This window comes from Geotrypetes seraphini, chromosome 11, assembly GCF_902459505.1.
Source record: "Geotrypetes seraphini chromosome 11, aGeoSer1.1, whole genome shotgun sequence".
Lineage (NCBI taxonomy): Eukaryota > Metazoa > Chordata > Amphibia > Gymnophiona > Dermophiidae > Geotrypetes > Geotrypetes seraphini.
The window spans coordinates 76183081-76203566 of record NC_047094.1 but is presented as its reverse complement, the minus strand read 5'-3'; the positions used below and the strand labels follow the sequence as shown (position 1 = coordinate 76203566).

The following is a 20486-nucleotide window of genomic DNA, read 5'->3' as shown; positions in this document are numbered from 1 at the left end:
GGGGGGGGGAGGATGCCGGTTCGCAGGGGGGATGCCGGATCGCACTGAAAAAAAAAATTTGTATAACGCACATGGTTATACTCAAAATCGTGTATTAACGCGCGCGTTATATGCGTGAAAATACTGTAGTCCATTTCCCATTCATCATGAAAGTGGTAGGTTTTGCTCTTCTTTGGAACACTCATCTTCGTTTTGTTATACTTTATGTAAGAAGGCCAAATCTGCTAAGTTAGTATAAACACTAGCTGAATCTGGTCCAAAACTGTCACTGTCCCAAAGTATTAAAGATCAACAGGAACTCTGAAGACCTCTGGATGATGCGCAATACTAGGACTGGAGATGCCAAAACCACACATGCAGTTATAAAAGTAAAAATAAGAATTCATACTGGCACCAATAATCAAATACCATCGAACAATCATCAAAAAAACTGTCCAACAAACCAAATAAAATCAAAAATCGCCAAACAAGTTCAAATACCACCACACACGATTTAATAAGTTCTGCACACAGTATAGAATCACTGCAAAGGCAAAGCAAAATAAAATTGCAGTGTAGAATCAACACAAAGACTAGGCAAAATAAAACTGCAAAGGCAAGCAAAAGTCACAGTGGTTTGAACAAATTCGAAAGCAAGGCATAGGCAAGTTAGAACAAAATTGGAAAAGCACACCAAAATCGCCAAATTCGTGACACTTTGTTGTGTCTGCCCAAAAACGTTTAATGAAAGCAAACTATAAAGTGACCAACGACCATCACACGACATAACTAATACGGTAATATGGTAAGTGTATTCAGGTAAAGCCCGGGCGAATGATTCTGAGAGGCAGGAGACCAAGTATGACATCGGGCCTGTGGTGTATCGTTGCAGGGCGCAGACGGCAGTCCCCTGGGGTACCCACAAACTATTGGCACGAAAACAAGCGCACCAATATACCCGTAGGCAAGATTCTTGCAGGCAGGGAAAAAAGACAGGCAAAGGATCAGTGGCGGCGGCAAGCCCTCAGCAGATGACCTGCTGGCACGAGTTCACTTATAGCGACAGGGCGAGCTGCTGGAGAGATGGAGCCAAGTGGGGCTGGCGATCTACCTCTGACCCCCTCCGATCTACAGGTAGATCGGGATCGAGAGAGGAGATGCAGCGTCAGCTTTGAACTAAAAAATGAACTTTGGCTGGCTGGAGCCGGCAAGCCCACTGCGAGACAGAGACATGGCTCCCTTAATGCCCCCCCTTCCCTTCCCACGGTCCCAACTACAAACCTGCCGATTTCCAGCAGCGTGTGCAGCACTCTACACACGCTGCTTCGGGGCCTTCTACTGCCCTGATTTGCTCTGCCGCGTCTCTGATGATGTCATCATGGACGTACCAGAGTAAATCAGGGCAGTAGAAGGCCTCGAAGCAGCGTGTGTAGAGTGCTGCAAATGCTGCTGGAATCGGCAGGTTTGTCGGGACCGCAGGAAGGGAAGGGGGGGCAGTAAGGGAAACGGCCAGACTGCGGGAAGAGAAAGGGGAGGTAGGGGAAACGCTGCTGCTGCTGCACAGGGAAGTGGTATGGGGGGAGGGAAATAGAGAGGTAGGGAATGCTGTTGCTGTGGCTGCTGCACAGGGTAATGGAGGGGGAGGGAATACTGCTGTGGCTGCTGCACAGGGAAGTGGGGGGAGAGAAATGCTGCTGCATAGGAGGCAGGGAGAGAGACAGATAGATAGAAAGAAAGACAGACAGCGGGAGGAAGGGAGACAGAAAGAAAAGAAGAAAGACACAGGGGCAGGGAGAGACACAGAAAGACAGACAGACAAAGGGGGCCAGGGAGAGAGACAGACAGAAAGAAAGACAGCGGGAGGGAAAGAGAGAGACAGAAATAAAGACAGACAGACATATATTCTAGCACCCGTTAATGTAACGGGCTAAAATACTAGTAGATGTATAAAGAACTATGTAATCTTTTCTAAGATAAAGGAAATGTCCCCAAAAGACTTGGGGGGGGGGGGGGGAAGGAAGAGGACAACATAGACAGGGAGTTTGGTACAGTTATATTTTAGATATTTAAACATTTTGCAAGGGTGGAAAATTAAAAAGTAACAATCTAAAGCAAATTTTTAAGGCTCTGTAAAGACAGCCGTTATATACAATACATCAGTACATGCAACAGGCAGGACATGGGGGAACAAATGACATCTGTCCATCTGTAGATATTCATTCCTTTCCATTCTCAAACTCACCCTCACTAACAGTCTGGCCAACTCTGTAAAATCTTTTCTGATCTTGCCCATTTCATTTGTAGCTCCAGAAGGCTGTTGGTTCAGTAATCACCAAGACTAACCTGGTTATCCCAGGACAAGTAGGCAGGTATTCTCACAAATGGGTGACGTGATCCAATGGAGTCCCAATGCGGATGCCTTGCAAGCAGTCTTGCTTGAAGAAACTCGAAGTTTCGAGTCTCCCCCACCGCGCATGCGCGAGTGCCTTCCCGCCCAGACCAGGGTGCGTCTCCTCAGTTCTTACTTTTCCGCGGAGCTAAGAAGTCCGTCTAAGACTCTCTGTGTGAAGTTTTCTTCCCTTGTGCCTTCTAAGTCCGCGATTTTGGATTTATTTTATCTTAATCGCTGATTTTCATCGTGTTTTTTGTTTAAAAAAAAAAATAAATTTCTTCGTTCAGTTCGACCGGGCAGGCCACGTGGCCGCAGCCCCACGGCTTCAATCTTGTGGCGGAACTTTTTTGGCCTATGTCCCAGCCTATCACCGGTTTTAAAAAGTGTGCCAAGTGCCAGCTCGCAATTTCGCTAATGGACCCTCATCGACGCTGTGTTCGGTGTCTCGGGCCTGAACATCTCCCGAAATCGTGCCGGCCTTGCTCCACACTCACTGCACGTGCTTTCAAGCGTCATTGCGCCTTGTGGGAATCGCTGTTCATGGAGTCCTCGACAGAGCAGTCGTCATCGAAGTAACCTTCGCCTTCGACATCATCCGCAGCTCCTCCACCTCTGCGGCGCCGAGTCTCATCAAGCCTGCCTCGTTTGTACCGCCTCAGACTCCAGTGCCCGCTGTGATGCTTTCCTTGGTCTCTTCAGATCAGGTAGCACAGCAGCCCATTCCTCCCATAGTGTTGAAAGTGCCCAAGGCTTCTAAGTCCAAGCACTCTCACACTGCCTCAAAGGAGCGCAAGGCCCATGCAGGTGGTCCCATTGCTGATGCGGATCCATCCTTGCCGGCCTAGTTCCAGACCATACTAGAGAAGCAATTCATCGAGCTCTTCACCACCATGGGGCCTAAGCTTCTCTCCCAAATCCACCCTGGGCATGGGGAGGCTTCCCGCGAGGTCGAGCCGCCTCCAGTGCCTCAGCGGTGCACACACTCTCAACAGGGAGCAGAGTCTCTGCGAGTGTCTGGTCTGGCATCGATGCATGCATCGCAAGGAGCAGAGTCTTTGCCCATGCCTCCATTGGAACCAATTCACTTAATGCAAGGAGTAGAGTCTTTGCGAGTGCCTCCACTGGAACCAATCCACTCGTTGCAAGGAGCAGAGTCTTTGCGAGTGCCTCCGTTGGAGCCAATCACCCCGACGCTGGGATTCGAGTCTCTACCTGGGGTCCTCAGCAAAGATCCACTCACCTCGCCCATTGAGGCCGACTTCCAGACACAGCTCGCATCTCCGATCAAGGCACTTATCAAGGCACTCGTCCAGGCATGCCTCACCTCATCGGAAGCAGCCACTCCTGGAGTACTCCCCACCGGCTACTTCACCTCCTCCGATTCCGGAGCTCGAGGACACACTGGGATCTTTCTCATCTTCACAATCCCCGTCCCCATTGGATCCAGAGGCCTCGTCCTCATCGAGCCCTTCTCGAGGCCCTGCTTTGGCTGATCAACTGTCCTTCTCTTCGTTCCTTCGACAGATGGCGGCTGATCTGGACATTCAACTGGACATAGGGTCCAAGTTTTCAAAGGAATATCTGGAGACTATGCGCCTCCCTCAACCACCAGCTGAATCACTCAAGCTCCCCTTACACAAGTTGCTGGACCAGACCTTTGAGCGGTGCCTTGAAACACCTTATTCCATCCCCGCTGTACCGGACAAATTGGATGCCAGGTACCGCACAGTACATCATAAAGGGTTTGATGGCTCCCAATTCTCCCACCAATCCCTTTTAGTGGAGTCCTCACTGAAACGGTCCCACCCCTCCCAGGTCTATGCCACCGTTCCGCCTGGTAGAGAGGGCAAGACCATGGACCGATTTGGCAGGAGAATTTACCAGAACTCCATGATGACTTCCAGAGTTCTGAACTACAACTTCCATTTCACATATATTTTGAGTTTTTTATCCGTACTCCAGAAGTTCATGCCCTATTTGGTTCCTAGGGCACATTTTGAGTACCAGGAGGTGCTGGCCTTGTTATCAGTTGCAGCTGATGCAATCCTCCTACGACGCCTTTGAGCTTTCGGCTCGGGCTACAGCATGTTCAGTGGCTATGCGATGGCTGGCGTGGCTGAGGACCATCGACATGGACCCAAACCTCCAGGACAGGCTTGCCAATGTGCCATGCGCTGGCACCGACCTCTTCGACAAATCCATCGAGGCGGCAACCAAAAAGCTCTCGGACCATGAGAAATCCTTAGAGTCCATCCTACGTCCGAAGCCCAAGCCTGCTCCTCCTCACCCATCACAACCACCGTTGATATACCAGCGGCGTTACCCTCCTAAACAAGCTCCCCCCGTCATACAGCCTGTGAAGAAACAGCACCCTCAAAAACACCAGCAGAAACCTCAGCCATATACTGTCCCTAAGGCTTCCCAGCCCTTTTGACTGTCTCATAGAGGGCATAACATCTGTCATTCTGCCATTTTCATTTGCCCCACCGATCGGAGGTCGTCTCCATCACTTTTACCATCGATGGACGACTATTACCACCGACTTCTGGGTCCTCTCCATTGTCAAGGAAGGATACTCTCTTCAGTTCCACCAAGTTCCTCCGGAGTACCCTCCAAGAGAGTATCCTTCCAACTTGACCCAGACCGCCCTTCTTCTTCAGGAAGCCCAGGCTTTATTGCAGCTCGTGGCTGTCGAGTCGGTTCCTCTGAACCAACAGAACAAGGGGTTTTACTCCCGGTACTTCATTGTTCCGAAGAAGACGGGCGATCTGCGCCCCATTTTGGACCTCAGGATGCTCAACTAATTTCGCATCTTGACCCTGGCATCCCTGTATCCCCTTATCGAGCAGAATGACTGATTATGCTTTCTGGATTTGAAGGAGGCCTACACTCGCATTCCCATTCATCCGGCCTCCCGCCAATACCTCAGATTCTGGGTGGGACATCTGCATCTGGGTGCTTCCTTTCGGCCTGGCCTTGACACCCAGAGTCTTCACCAAGTGCTTGGTGGTAGTGGCCGCAGCACTCAGGAACCATGGTCTTCAGGTATTTCCCTACGTGGACAACTGGCTCATCAAGGATTCCATGTCTCAGGGAGTCCTCCAGGCAACCCAGAAGACGATTTGGTTGCTGCAGCATCTGGGATTTGAGATAAACTTCCCAAAATCCCATCTAAGCCTTCCCAGACTCTTCCCTTCATCGGAGCTGTTCTGGATACTACCCAACCCAGAGCGTTCCTCCCTCCTCCACGCCTGGATGCCCTCTTTCACCTTTGCCACTCAGTCTCCTCTCGCCCGTCCATTTCGGCGAGACAAATGATGGCTCTTCTAGGCCACATGGCCTCTACAGTTCACGTGATTCCTTTTGCCAGACTTCACCTCCAGATTCCTCAGTGGACCCTGGCGTCTCAGTGGTCACAGATGTCCGACTCTCTGACTCGACACATCCAGGTCACTCCTGCTCTGTAACAGTCTCTTCGCTGGTGGATGCTATCCTCCAATCTATCCAGAGGTTTGCTGTTCAAAATCCCCCACCATCAGAAAGTCCTCACGACCGACTCGTCGATTTATGCTTAGGGGGCTCATCTGGACGGTCTCCGCACTCAGGGTTACTGAACCAGCACGGACCGCCAGTGCCACATCAATCTCCTGGAACTCATGGCGATCTTCAATGCTCTCAATGCTTTTCAACATCTGCTCCGCGACCAGATTGTCCTCATTCGCACAGACAACCAAGTCGCCATGTACTATGTCAACAAACAGGGAGGTACGGGATCGGCCTCCCTCTGCCAGGAAGCTCTGAAGGTGTGGGATTGGGCGATTCACAACAACACCTTCCTCACAGCAGTCTACATTCAAGGGGCGGACAATGCCTACTGGACAGCTTGAGCCGTCTTCTGCAACCTCACGAGTGGACTCTCAACTCCACGCCCCTTCATCTCATTTTCTCTCAGTGGGGAACGCCTCAGATAGACCTCTTTGCAGCCCCCAACAACTTCAAACTGCCTCAGTTCTGCTCCAGGATCTACACTCCTCATCGCCTCGAGGCAGATGCATTCCTTCTGGACTGGATGAATCTCTTTCTATATGCATTTCCTCCAGTTCCTCTCATTCAAAAGACTCTAGTCAAGCTGAAGTCAGACCATGCCACCATGATCCTGATTGCTCCACGGTGGCCCAGACAACCTTGGTACTCCCTTCTGCTTCAACTCAGCACCGTTTCTTCTACCAGTCTTTCCCTCACTACTTACACAGCATCAGGGATCTCTGCTTCATCCCAACCTGCAGTCTCTACACCTGACAGCCTGGTTTCTCTCAACATAACTCCTCTACAGTTTTCTCAACCTGTGTGGGAGGTCCTGGAAGCTTCACGGAAGCCTGCTACTAGGCAATGCTATCACCAAAAATGGACTAGATTTTCTATTTGGTGCTCGTCGCATCATTAGAAACCTCAGCACTCCTCCTTGTCTTCGGTTTTGGACAATCTTTTGCACCTGTCTCACTCTGGCCTCAAGTCTGCTTCAATATGAGTCCATCTCGGTGCAATTGCTGCTTTCCATCATCCTCTTCAAGGGAAACCTCTCTCTGCTTATCCTGTGGTTTCCAGATTCATGAAAGGACTTTTCCATGTCCTCTCAAACCACCTCCAGTGGTTTGGGACCTCAATGTCATTCTTTCACAGCTCATGAAGCCTCCATTTGAACCTCTTCACAGGGCTCATCTGAAGTACCTCACTTGGAAAGTGGTGTTTCTCATCGGCCTCACTTCTGCTCGCAGAGTCAGTGAGCTCCAAGCCTTGGTAGCGGACCCGCCTTTTACAGTATTCCATCATGACAAGGTGGTTCTCCGCACTCACCCAAAATTCCTCCCTAAAGTTGTCTCAGAATTTCACCTCAACCAATCCATTGTTCTTCCAGTGTTCTTTCCGAAGCCACATTCTCACCCTGGAGAATCTGCCCTTCATACTCTGGACTATAAGCGTGCCTTGGCTTTCTACCTAGAACGCAGCAAACATCGCAGAACTGCTCCTCAACTTTTCATCTCCTTTGATCCGAACAAGTTGGTGCGTACCATCTCCAACTGGATGGCGGCTTGTATCGCTTTCTGCTAATCCCAGGTTGGATTACCCCTTCACAGTAAAGTCACAGCCCATAAGGTCAGAGCTATGGCAGCTTCTGTAGCTTTCCTCAGATCAACACTGATTGAGGAGATTTGTAAAGCTGCCACTTGGTCCTCGGTTCATACCTTCACTTCTCATTATTGTCTGGATACTGTCTCCAGACGGAATGGACAGTTTGACCAAACAGTATTGCAAAATTTATTCTCCTAAGTTGCCAACACTCCCACCATCCCATTATGGTTAGCTTGGAGGTCACCCATTTGTGAGAATACCTGCCTGCTTGTCCTGGGATAAAGCAATGTTACTTACCGTAACAGTTGTTATCCAGGGACAGCAGGCAGCTATTCTCACGTCCCACCCACCTCCCCTGGGTTGGCTTCTCTGCTAGCTATCTGAACTGAGGATACGCGTCCTGGTCTGGGCAGGAAGGCACTCGCGCATGTGCGGTGTGGGCGACTCGAAACTTTGAGTTTCTTCAAGCAAGACTGCTTGTGAGGCGTCCGCATCGGGGCTCCGTTGGATCACGTCACCCATTTGTGAGAATAGCTGCCTGGATAACAACTGTTACGGTAAGTAACATTGCTTTCCAGCCTTCCATAGAGTACATCAGTACATGCGACAGGCAAGGCATGGGGGAGCAAATGACATCTGTAGATATTTTGTTACTGAATGTAACTCATCCACAGGAATTCATTCCTTTCCATTCTCTGGCCAACTATGTAAAACCTTTTCTGATCTTGCCCATTCCATTTGTAGCTCCAGAAGGCTGTTGGCCCAGAAATCACCAAGACTGACCTGGTTCCAGCCTTCCAAAACCTTATGAAAGACTGCGAGGCAGAGGTACGTGCTGCTGCCTCCCACAAGGTCAAAGGTGAGGATCTATTTTGCTGTACCAGCAACTCTACTTATACACGAGAAGAGTTAATACACTCCTCCCTCCGTATTCGCGGTGGTTAGGGGCGGGACATAACCATGAAAACAGAAAAACTGCGCATAACTTTTTATATATTTGTGGTTTTTGGTAACAGCCACCATTATTAGTATTGAAACCGCGAATAACTGACCTGTTCCTGAAGGAGAGGCAATATCGATGTAGAAAGCAGCGATTTTCAGGCTGATAGTAGGCAAGCAACGATTTTCAGGCTGATAGCAGGCAAGTAGCGATTTTCTCTGTGCATGCTATGAAGCAGCGATTTTGAGGGTGAAAGATTGGAATCAGTGATTTTGAGGGTGAAAGCTGGTAAGAGCCAAACTTTTATCGGTACAGTACAGGTATTTTACTCATGATGTAATTTTGGGGGGAGGAGTCGGCATGCAAAAAATTATGAATAAGCGAAACTGTGAGTGCTGAAACCACGAATACGGAGGGAGAAGTGTATTCCACAGCTTGGCAAAGTACAAGTCCAGTAGGCATGATCAAAAAAGAGGATTGGAAGCCAGGTACATAGATGTGTTTTTATTGTAGCTAAACAAAATTTTAACCATCAGGTTTCGAAGGACTTGAGATAGGCCATGTTTCAGCATGACTACCTTTATCAGGAGTCGTAAGTTCTAAAATTTAGTCACTTGCAACTTTTTGCTTTACCATCTGTATGTACTATAAAGCTGTCTTTAAGCATTCTCAATAGTGGCTCCTTTATTTACCATTTGAGGATCTAGGAGTTATATTTGTGTGCTTATTTGTCTAACTTAATGTTTGAGAATTTATGGACTCCTGGTGCAGGTATTTGTGCTGAAACATGGCCCATTCCATGAGGGTCAGTTGAAGTTTCCGGCTTAGTTAAGAAAACATTTTTTGGGGAAAATGAAATTTATATTAAACATAGTCTCCTTTTAACTCAATATATTTACTCTGTTTTTCCGGACGCTTCATGCCTTCAGTAAAATATGAAACAAAGCCTTTGCCAAGGTTCCTCAAAGGAGCTCTTGAACAAAAGTGATGGGCTGAAGTTAGGACCCAAAGTGGTGAACTGGATTAGAAACTGGCTGACGGGCAGATGCCAGAGGGCGGTGGTTAATGAAATTCGCTCAGGGGAAGGAAAGATGAGTAGTGGAGTCCCTCAAGGATCGGTGCTAGGGCCAATCCTGTTCAATATGTTTGATCGACATTGCTGAATGGTTAGAAGGAAAGGTTTGCCTCTTTGCAAATGATACCAAGATTTGTAACAGTGTAGACACTAAGAAATGAGTGGAAAACATGAAAAAGGATCTGCAAAAGTTAGAGGAATGGTCTAATATCTGGCATCTAAAATTCAATACCCAAATAAATGTTGCAGAACTTCTTAAATAACCAAATGATTAGCTGTTGATTACTCATACAAATACTTTCTTATTATGTGAATTGATGTGCTCAGACATTGTGTGAATTGTGAAACTAAAAGTTCAATTTGGGACCATCATGGCTCCATTAAGTCCTCCCACCTAGCTTTACAACACACACAAAATTGCTTTTACTCTGAAAGTACTCAAAAAGTGGTACTTATATTATCATGCTGAACGCACTGAAGACGATGTGGCAGTTGGAACCTTTGCCAGGTAAATGTGTATATTACTCCATGTTATACCCTCTGAGCCGGCCCCTTGGATTCGAGTTTCACCCAACAACGGCTTCCTCAGGAGGGGGGACAAAGCGCAGAGCCTAGAAAACTAGAAGAGTGCTTGAACCTTTGTCTCTTCTCATTTGATAATGACAGTGATGATGGTTCTTAATACCACTGTTGACTACATGGTTGAAATATTATTCTGCTATATTTTATTAAATATATTAGTACATCATTTGGTACAGAATATTTTTTTTTCTTGTTTTCTTCCTCTAAACCTAGGTGCATCTTATTGTGTGAAAAATATGGTAATATAACAAATTTCCAGTAAACCTTTGGTCCAATAAGTGTTATTCCTGAAGTCCTACAAAAAAAATGTTCTATTAATTACATGATAATATTTTTACATAAGCAATGTTTATCTAAATCTAATATTTTGTGCTTATTTTGAATTTTTTAAAAAACCAAACCATCTAGTGCCTTTTTAGCTCTGTACAGTTTTTTTAACGTGAATCAGGAGGTGCGACTCCCCAGCCTTCACACCTACAGGAGTGAAGAAAGCAGATAATGTGTTAAAAGTTCTGGATTTGCACTGAATTTTGATTCGTTACTTGGAGGTGACAAATGAGTTCCGGCTGTCTGATCACCTCTTTGTTCTTAAGAATGCACCATGTCAGGTGAGACCAGCATTTAAATCGACCATATCCAGGTGGATCAGGATAGCCATATCTTCTGCCTATATTGGAAGTGGAAAGCAGTCTCCAGTGGCAGTGAAAACACTCCACTCTCAGCATTGTATCCTTTTAGGCAGAGTCTAGAGCAGTCTTACTTGCAGAGATATGCAGGGCAGCCACTCCACACGTTCATTAAATTTTACATGGTGGATGTGACAGAGTATAGACAGAGACGGATCTCTGCAATTTTGACTTCAAGGACTAAACTAGGAGATGATTGTGGACGTGACTATGAGCTTCTGACATTCAAAGTCAAAGTGAAGCTTTGCAAGAAGATCATTAGAGACCTCCAAAAATATGACATTGAAAATATTCCCACACAAAAATATTCATCAACATCGGAGATTATATGTGCCACGTTTCCTTAAACGGAGAAAAGACCTCAGTGTTTCTCAGGAGCATACCTGGGAAACTTTCTATGGCAAGTATTAAGTTGCCACAGAAAAATACATCCTTGGTCTCAGAAAAACTCTGTTGTATATCTTACTGTAATCACTATCAGAGCTTTAAAATAGGTTTTCAGCAAATAAATTTCCAAAAAAGTAGGAAACAAGCACTTATCTCAAGTAGACACTTTGTCTTCCGATATTGCAAAAATCACTGCAGTTCGCAGTTGAAACCAAGTGCTGATATGCCACACTCGGAAGAGTAATTCAAATTTCCTTTCTAGATTTTCCAACAGGCCCTATTTTGCATAGTTGCTGCATCAGGAAAATATCTAAAAAACAAAACAAATCTAATAATTTTCAGCGAAAGCAATCATTTTTAAACTATATCATTACTTCAAATGTACTCACTTTAAATAAAGAGCTACCACTTCAAAGATTCTCTCCAAAAGAAATGGCGACTCGGCATCTGTCCGAGGTCTAAAAAAAAAAAATATTGATGTTGTAATGAGCTAATCATAACTATCCAGGAGCGGAGAGACAGCCAGTCACGGTAACTCCACCTCTCCACCTGGTAAGAACTTAAAAAAAAAATGCATGCCATTCTATTCTAGCATTCAGGCCATTCGGAGTATAAGTTCTTAATTTAAATATCAATTTTTGTTCCCTCTGCCTAAGAAACGTTTTAAAGTCCCCATCCTTACTTGATGGAAACAATCGATCTATAATCCAGCAGCGCATTTCTGAAAAAGTATGATTTACCTCTAAACAATGTTGCACCATCGGTGCTTCTATTTTTTACATGTCAGATAGGACCTATGCTCAATGATCCTAGTCTTAAAGGGTCTAGAAGTCTGCCCAATATGTAACAAATTGCATGGGCAGCTTATAGCATAAATTATTCCACTCGTTTCACATGTAGTATAAGATTTAATTATATGCTCTCTATTATCATATGGATTTACAAACGAAGTACATTCTTGCATATTACTACAAACAGAACAATACCCACATCTATAATGTCCCACTTGCATTGCCCCCTTACTAGTTGGGCAGATCAATTCCTGTAAGTTCTTATTTCTAGAGTATGCTATTGTTATTTGTACATCTTGAAAGCAGGAGTGTATAGATAAACAGTTCCAAATGTTTCTTCAATATTTTTTCAAAAAATCAAGCTTGTGAATGACATAAAACACACACTAACTTATCAGGTTCAGATTCTGTATACTGTAGCAATAAGTCCCTCTGATTGTTTAATGCTCTCATATAAGCTTTTGTAATACAAGTTTCTGGGTATCCTCGATTCATGAGCTTATCTTCTAAGATCTTAGCTTGCTCTTTAAATTCTTTCTTGGTAGAACATAATCTACGATACCGAAGGAACTGTGAGTATGGAAGGCTTTCCTTAAGATGTTGTGGATGTGAACTTGAAAATTCTAAAAGTATTTTATCTGTATCTTTCTGAAACACCGAAGTATCAAAGTTATCTTCATTGATAGTTATCAAAACATCCAAGAATGAAATCTTTTGAATGTCAAACAGTATATCAAATTTTATTGTTGATAGACAATTGTCCATAAGATCAAGAAATAGATGCAAATTGGATACTGTATCTTCCCATAACAGGAAGATATCATTATTGTATCGACACCAAAGTGCCACCTTTGAAAACCATGTAGAATTATATACAAAGTTCTCTTCAAAACTAGCCATAAAGAGGTTAGCTAAAGATGGGGTACATGTAGCACCTATTGCTGTTCCGCTTAGTTGCTGGTAAAAAAAACCCTTGAAATATAAAATAATTTTTCTTAAGTGATACTGCCAATAATTTTATTAGAAAATCCGAAGATGCTTGATGGGGACGTATCCTGTGGTCCAAACATTCCTCCAGAATGGTCAAGGCTAGATCTTGTGGAATATTCATATATAATGACCGTACATCAAGAGTCACTAGTACAGTATTTCCAGTGGGATGAAATTGGGACAATATACATAAAAAGTGAGTTGTGGCTTGAATAAAAGATTTAATTGATGGTACAAGTGGTTTCAAAAACACATCAATATATTTATTCACTCATTCTAACAGCGATCCACTTGCTGATACTATCGGACGGACCTGGTGGTGAGATTAGACTTATGTATTTTGGGCAAAATATAGAAAAAAAGGTATATTCGGATGCTGAGAACATAGAAAATTTAATTCATTCTGGGTAACAAATCCTTGTTTAGGATTGTCTTCCAAAAGGACATAGTTTGATCTATCTGTCAATTGACGTAGTATCTCGGATACATATTGATGACGATCTAACACTACTATTGCCCTACCTTTGTCGGCATGTCTTATAATAACATCCTGATTTGTTTGTAAGGATAAAATTGCCTCATGTTCTTGTTTAGAGATATTCCACGAACAGAAAAACTTTTCAGCCTCCAGTCCTACATCTTTAAAAAACAAATCTCTATATAGTGACAATGCTGAATCAGGTAAACCAGTCGGAACCCATGAAGATTTCTGTCTTACTACTGAACGATCCATTTTTTCATTAGTTATGTTGAAAAATGTAAATGAAGTTGAAGTTTCCTAAAATATTTTTCTAAATCTACTCTTAGTTTAAAAGAATCAACCTTGGATTCTGGCACAAAAATCAATCCCTTAGATAGAACCTTCCTTTCACCCTCCGAAAGTTCCTAGTGGTATAAATTCACTATTGCTATTTGTTCTGTTGTTGGGATAGAGTGTTGGGACGGGCGCTGTTCTGGTATCTGCCTCTGGTTTTTCTTTGCCCTCTGCGTTTTCCTTGATATCCTCTGACTAAAAAATTACTGCCATCACAAGCTGAAGAGGAATTAGATGACAAGTGAAAACGTACCGGCTTTTTATTCATGCCCTCGCTTTCATCTCATGTAGTTTTCATCCATACACATACTTATCCCTCAGAGTAATCTCTTTCGTCTCTCTTAAACTTCTTTATCTTCTGTAGTTTTAAAATCTGCTCTCACTTTCTCCAGTTTAGAGTCTTATAGATTTTTCGGAGATTCAAAATCTGCTTTGGTTTGAATATTCTGCAATACTGTCTCAAGTTTAGTTTTTTCTTCACTTATTTTCATTTGGGCTGTACGAATAATTAGCACCATCAAATCCAGAGAACAATAATTCAAAATTCTATTCCATTGTGAGACAATTTTCATCATCATTATATAAACGAGGGGCTTTCTGCATCCTAAGTCCTCTTGGTATTATCTCTCTCTCTTGCAATAATCAACTATATATTGGGCAAACTTCTAGACCCTTTAAGACTAAGATCATTGAGCATAGGTCCTGTCTGACGTGTAACAAAATAGAAGCACCGATGGTGCAACATTGTTTAGAGGTAAATCATACTTTCAGAAATGTGCTGCTGGATTATAGATCGATTGTTTCCATCAAGTTAGGGTGGGGACTTTAAAACGTTTCATAGGCAGAGGGAACAAAAATTGATATTTAAATTAAGAACTTATACCCCGAATTGCCTGAATGCTAGACTAAAATGGTGCACATTTTTTTGAAGTTCTTACCAGGAGAGGTGAAGCTACTGTGATTGTCTATCTCTCCGCTCCTGGATAGTTATGATTGGCTCATTATGACATCAGTATTTTTTTTTTAAACCTCGAACAGATGCAGAGTCGCCATTTTTTTTAGATAGAATCTTTGAAGCGGTAGCTCCTCATTTAAAGTGAGTACATTTGAAGTAATGATATAGTTTAAATGATTGCTTTTGCTGAAAGCTATTAGATTTATTTTGTTTTTTAGATATTCCCCTGATGCAGCAACTATGCGAAACAGAGCCTGTCGGGAAATCTAATTACTCTTCCGAGTGTGACAAATCAGCACTTTGTTTCAACTGTGAACTGCGGTGATTTTTTGCAATATCGGAGGACAAAGTGTCTACTTGAGATAAGTGCTTATTTCCTACTTTTTTAGAAATTTATTTGCTGAAAACCTATTTTAAAGCTCTGATAGTGATTATAGTAAGATATACAACAGAGTTTTTCTGAGACCAAGGATGTATTTCTCTGTGGCAACTTAATACTTGCCATAGAAAGTTTCCCAGGTATGCTCCTGAGAAACACTGAGGTATTTTCTCCGTTTAAGGAAACGTGGCACATATCTCTGATGTTGATATGTAGATGAATATTTTTGCGTAGACATATTTATTTAAGATACTAGTCTTTAAGCCCATTATATTAACGGGCGCTAGAGCAGATGTCTGTCTGGGTTTTTTTCTTTGTCTCTCTCTCCTTGGACTCTGTCTGTCTGTGTCTCTCTCCCTGGCCCACCTGCCTACCTGTATTTCTCTGTTGCACCATGCCTGCCTGTCTCTCCGTGGCCCCCTTCTGTCTCCCCCCCCTCCCAGAGCATAGCATGATTGTTTTCTTCCCCCCAGCACACCCCTTTCCCTCTCCCCCTGTTGTGTCATGCCTGCGTGTTCCGTGGCCCCCTTCTGTTCCCCCTGATGATTGCTGTCTGCCCCCCTCCTCCCAAAGCAGCCCCCTTTCCCTCTCCCCCTGGTCCCCAGTTGTGCAATGTCTGCCTGCCCCGTGCCTGTTGTGCCATGCCTGCGTGCTCTGTGGCCCCCTTCTGTTCCCCCCTGATGATTGCTGTCTACCCCTCCCCCCAAAGCAGCCCCCTTTCCCTCTCCCCCTGTTGTGCAATGCCTGCCTGCCCCATGGCCCCCTTCCGTTTCCATCCCCCCTCCCCCCTCCCATTCTTACCCTTCCTCCATTCCTCGAACTGGAGCTGGAGCTGCATCGTTCACCTCTCAGCCCAGATCTCCTCCTTCATGGTGGTGGGCGGGGCTGCAGGAAGACCGAGTGTGGCGGCAGTGGCAACCCCGACTCCTTCAGCACCATGTCGGGAAGGTAGAGAGCAGCCTGCGAGGTTTGCTACAGCGGCTGGCGAACCTCAGCAGAAGGCGCTTTGAAGTGCAGCGGGAGAGAGGAGTCCCTGGAACACGCGCCTCCAGCTAGCGCAGGCGCCGTGAGGAGTGACACAGAAGCACACCTCACGCCACCAGAACTCACAATTGTTCAACAGCGCATGCGCACGCTAGGGTTTTATTATTATAGATTCAGCTTGTATTGATATAATTTTGTCATTGAAAATATTCCATCAGACTACTGGATAAAACCAGACAACAGATTTGCCTGTCTTGATACAGGAGTTAGCCCGAAGAGTTATGGAATAACATCAAAACTATAATTAGTGAAGAAGCTAAAAAATAAAAACACTCCAGAAGAGAAAGAGAGCCAAGATATCAGCTTGGATCTCAGAAAAAAACAGAAAACTAGCAGAACAAAGAAAAGCAAAACTTCCCGGTGATCGAGAAACAGTATTACAAATGAACCGAGTGTTTCAATGTCAATTGGAGATGCCTAAAGGTGCCAGTGGAATGATATTCAATGATCCAGAAAGCATTAAAAAGAGATGGAAAGAATATAAGGAAAATCTATACAAAAAAGGCAATGAGGATAACATTGGGGAAATTGAACTGGAAACTGATGCCAAAGAAGAACCAAATATTTTTAAAGAAATCGTAGCAGCAATTATCCCAGGACAAGCAGGCAGCATATTCTTAACGTATGGGTGACGTCACCGACGGAGCCCCGGTACGGACACTTTTAACTAGAAAGTTCTAGTTGACCGCACCGCGCATGCGCCTTCCCGCTCGACGGAGGAGAGCGTGGTCCCCAGTTTTTTTTTCGTTTCCGCGGAGCGAAGAAGACGCATGTGTTTTCAACAGCCGTTGAAAAATCAATTCCTGCCTTCCCGCTCGCGTAATTTTTCGTTGTTTTTCTCTTTTTTCCCTTCGGGTTACTTTCCTTTTTATTTTCAAAAAAAAAAAAATTGTCGGATTTTCTTTATTTTTCAGGCCGGCCCCGGCGGGGCCTGTTGCCACCATACAGGCCTCCGACTTTGATTTTGCAGAGGCCGTGTTTCCCATCAGACCAATGGGTCCTCAACATCATTCGCCACGGCTACTCTCTCAACTTCCAGACTCTTCCACCAGACAATCCTCCCGTAGAGTCTGCTTCACACTCCTCCCAAACCCCCCTCCTCCTGAGGGAGGTCCAATCCCTCCTTCTTCTCAATGCCATCGAAGAGGTGCCTCCGGACCAAAGGGGTCAGGGATTCTACTCCCGCTACTTCCTGGTTCCCAAGAAGACAGGAGACCTTCGTCCCATCCTCGATCTCAGGGACCTCAACAAGTGTCTGGTCAAGGAGAAGTTCAGAATGCTCTCTCAACACGACTGGCTATGTTCCCTGGACCTCAAAGAGGCCTACACTCACATCCTAATCAATCCGACTTCACGTCGCTACCTACGGTTTCAGATACAGCACCGTCACTATCAGTACAAAGTGCTACCCTTTGGCCTCGCATCATCACCCAGGGTGTTCACCAAGTGCCTTATTGTGGTGGCGGCCTTCCTCAGGTCTCACGACTTCCAGGTGTTCCCCTACTTGGACGATTGGTTGGTGACAGCGCCTACATCTCCGCTTGTGCTACAAGCCACTCATCACACCATCTCGCTCCTCCATCTACTGGTGTTCGAGATCAACTACCCCAAGTCGCACCTACTTCCCACACAGCAACTTCAATTCATTGGAGCAGTTCTGGACACCACTCTGATGAGGGCGTTTCTTCCCGCCGACCGACAACGGACCCTGTCGTCTCTGTCGTCAGGTGCTCCTTCATCACTCCGTCCCAGCTCGGCAGATGATGGTCCTCCTGGGCCACATGGCCTCGACGGTCCATGTGCTTCCTCTGGCGCGACTCCACCTCAGGACACCTCAATGGACTCTTGCCAACCAATGGTCACAGACCATGGATCTTCTTTCTCATCCCATCTCTGTGACATCGTCTCTTCAGCAATCTCTTCACTGGTGGTTGAACTCCTCAAATCTTTCCAGGGGTCTACTCTTTCATCTACCCCCTCACTCCATGATCATAACCACGGATGCCTCCCCCTATGCGTGGGGAGCTCACCTGGGAGATCTACGCACCCAGGGACTCTGGACCCCTCAGGAGCGTCAACATCACATCAATTTCCTGGAACTCAGAGCCATGTTCTATGCTCTCAAGGCCTTCCAGCATCTTCTCTACCCTCAGGTTCTTCTCCTGTGCACAGACAATCAAGTCGCCATGTACTACATAAACAAGCAAGGCGGCACCGGATCCCCCCTCCTCTGTCAGGAGGCCCTCCGAATATGGACCTGGGCCACGACCCACAGTCTCTTCCTTAAGGCTGTATACATCCAGGGCGAACAGAACTCCCTGGCCGACAATCTCAGCCACATCCTTCAACCCCACGAGTGGACTCTGGACCCTCCAACACTCCACTCCATCTTTGCTCGCTGGGGCACTCCACGCCCCAGTTCTGTTCTAGACTCTTCTCTCCTCATCGTCTGACCCCAGACGCATTCCTGCTCGACTCGACGGATCGGTTCCTCTATGCCTTTCCTCCTCTACCTCTGATGTTGCGGACGTTATCCAAACTCCGCAGGGACAGGGCCACCATGATTCTCATCGCCCCTCGGTGGCCTCGCCAACACTGGTTCTCCCTCCTGCTTCAGCTCAGCTCCAGGGAGCCCATTCCTCTTCCTGTGTTTCCTACTCTACTTACGCAGCAGCATCAGTCTCTACTACATCCCAATCTGTCTTCGCTCCACCTGACAGCTTGGTTTCTCTCGGGCTGACCTCTTCAGAGAATCTGTCTCAGCCTGTCCGTCGCATTTTGGATGCCTCCAGGAAACCGGCCACCCTCCAATGTTACCATCAGAAGTGGACCCGGTTCTCCTCTTGGTGTCTCCTGCGTCATCACGATCCCACCTCATTGGCGGTGGAAACTGTATTGGACTATTTGCTCTCTCTCTCCGACGCTGGCCTCAAGTCTACCTCAATCAGAGTCCACCTCAGTGCCATCACTGCGTTTCATGAGCCTATCCTCGGAAAACCGCTTACGGCTCATCCTTTGGTTTCCCGGTTCATGAGAGGCCTCTTCAATGTCAAACCACCTCTGAAGCCTCCTCCTGTCGTCTGGGACCTGAATGTGGTTTTATCAGCTCTCATGAAACCTCCTTTTGAGCCTCTTGCCACAACTTCGCTCAAACTTCTAACATGGAAGGTGCTTTTCCTCATTGCCATCACCTCTGCCAGGAGGGTTAGTGAGATGCATGCACTGGTTGCCGACCTTCCTTTCACAGTTTTTCACCATGACAAGGTGGTTCTGCTTACCCATCCTAAATTCCTTCCCAAGGTGGTCTCGGACTTCCACCTCAACCAGTCCATTGTGTTGCCTGTCTTTTTCCCTAAGCCCCATTCTCATCCTGGGGAACAGGCGTTGCACACGCTGGACTGTAAGCGTGCCCTTGCACACTACCTTGACCGTACCAGGGCTCACCGCTCTTCACCTCAGCTCTTTCTGTCCTTCGACCCTAACCGTCTAGGTCGCCCTGTCTCTAAACGAACACTTTCCAACTGGCTTGCTGCCTGCATTGCGTTCTGTTATGCTCGGGCCAGTCTCCCACTGGAAGGTGCTGTCACGGCTCACAGGGTCAGAGCTATGGCTGCTTCTGTGGCTTTCCTCCGTTCCACGCCCATCGAGGAAATCTGCAAGGCAGCCACTTGGTCCTCAGTTCACACGTTCACTACTCACTACTGTCTGGATACTTTCTCCAGACGGGATGGACACTTCGGCCAATCTGTGTTACAAAATTTATTTTCCTAATGGCCAACCCATCCCTCCTCCCTCTCTGTTAGCTTGGAGGTCACCCATACGTTAAGAATATGCTGCCTGCTTGTCCTGGGATAAAGCACAGTTACTTTCCGTAACAGGTGTTATCCAGGGACAGCAGGCAGATATTCTTAGGACCTGCCCTCCTCCCCGGGTTGGCTTCTTAGCTGGCTTATCTTAACTGGGGACCACGCTCTCCTCCGTCGAGCGGGAAGGCACCCGTGCATACGCGGTGCGGTCAACTAGAACTTTCTAGTTAAAAGTGTCCGTACCGGGGTCTGTCGGTGACGTCACCCATACGTTAAGAATATCTGCCTGCTGTCCCTGGATAACACCTGTTACGGTAAGTAACTGTGCTTTAAACCTGTATCAACGGTATTCCAATTGAATTGATCAGTGACTCAGAAGATGCTATCATGGTCATCGCTCAACTGTGTGTCAACAGATTTGGAAGAAGAAAATCTGGTCAACCGGTTGGAGAAGATCACTGTTTTCACCTATACTGAAGAAAGGTGATGCCAAGGACTGTAATAACTACAAAACGATTGTCTTGTTTCTATTGTCT

The 20486-nt window shown here is 46.0% G+C and overlaps 1 protein-coding gene across 2 annotated transcripts in view; it reads left to right on the top strand.

The window, feature by feature from the left end:
- The window catches only part of LOC117369139 (serine/threonine-protein phosphatase 2A 65 kDa regulatory subunit A alpha isoform), a 204379-nt gene that overhangs the window by 90768 nt on the left and 93125 nt on the right, over nucleotides 1-20486 (top strand). For both annotated transcript variants that reach the window (XM_033963184.1, XM_033963185.1), the window contains one exon: nucleotides 8246-8360. In XM_033963184.1, coding sequence (XP_033819075.1) covers nucleotides 8246-8360 — 115 coding nt within the window. The remainder of the gene's footprint in view (nucleotides 1-8245; nucleotides 8361-20486) is intronic.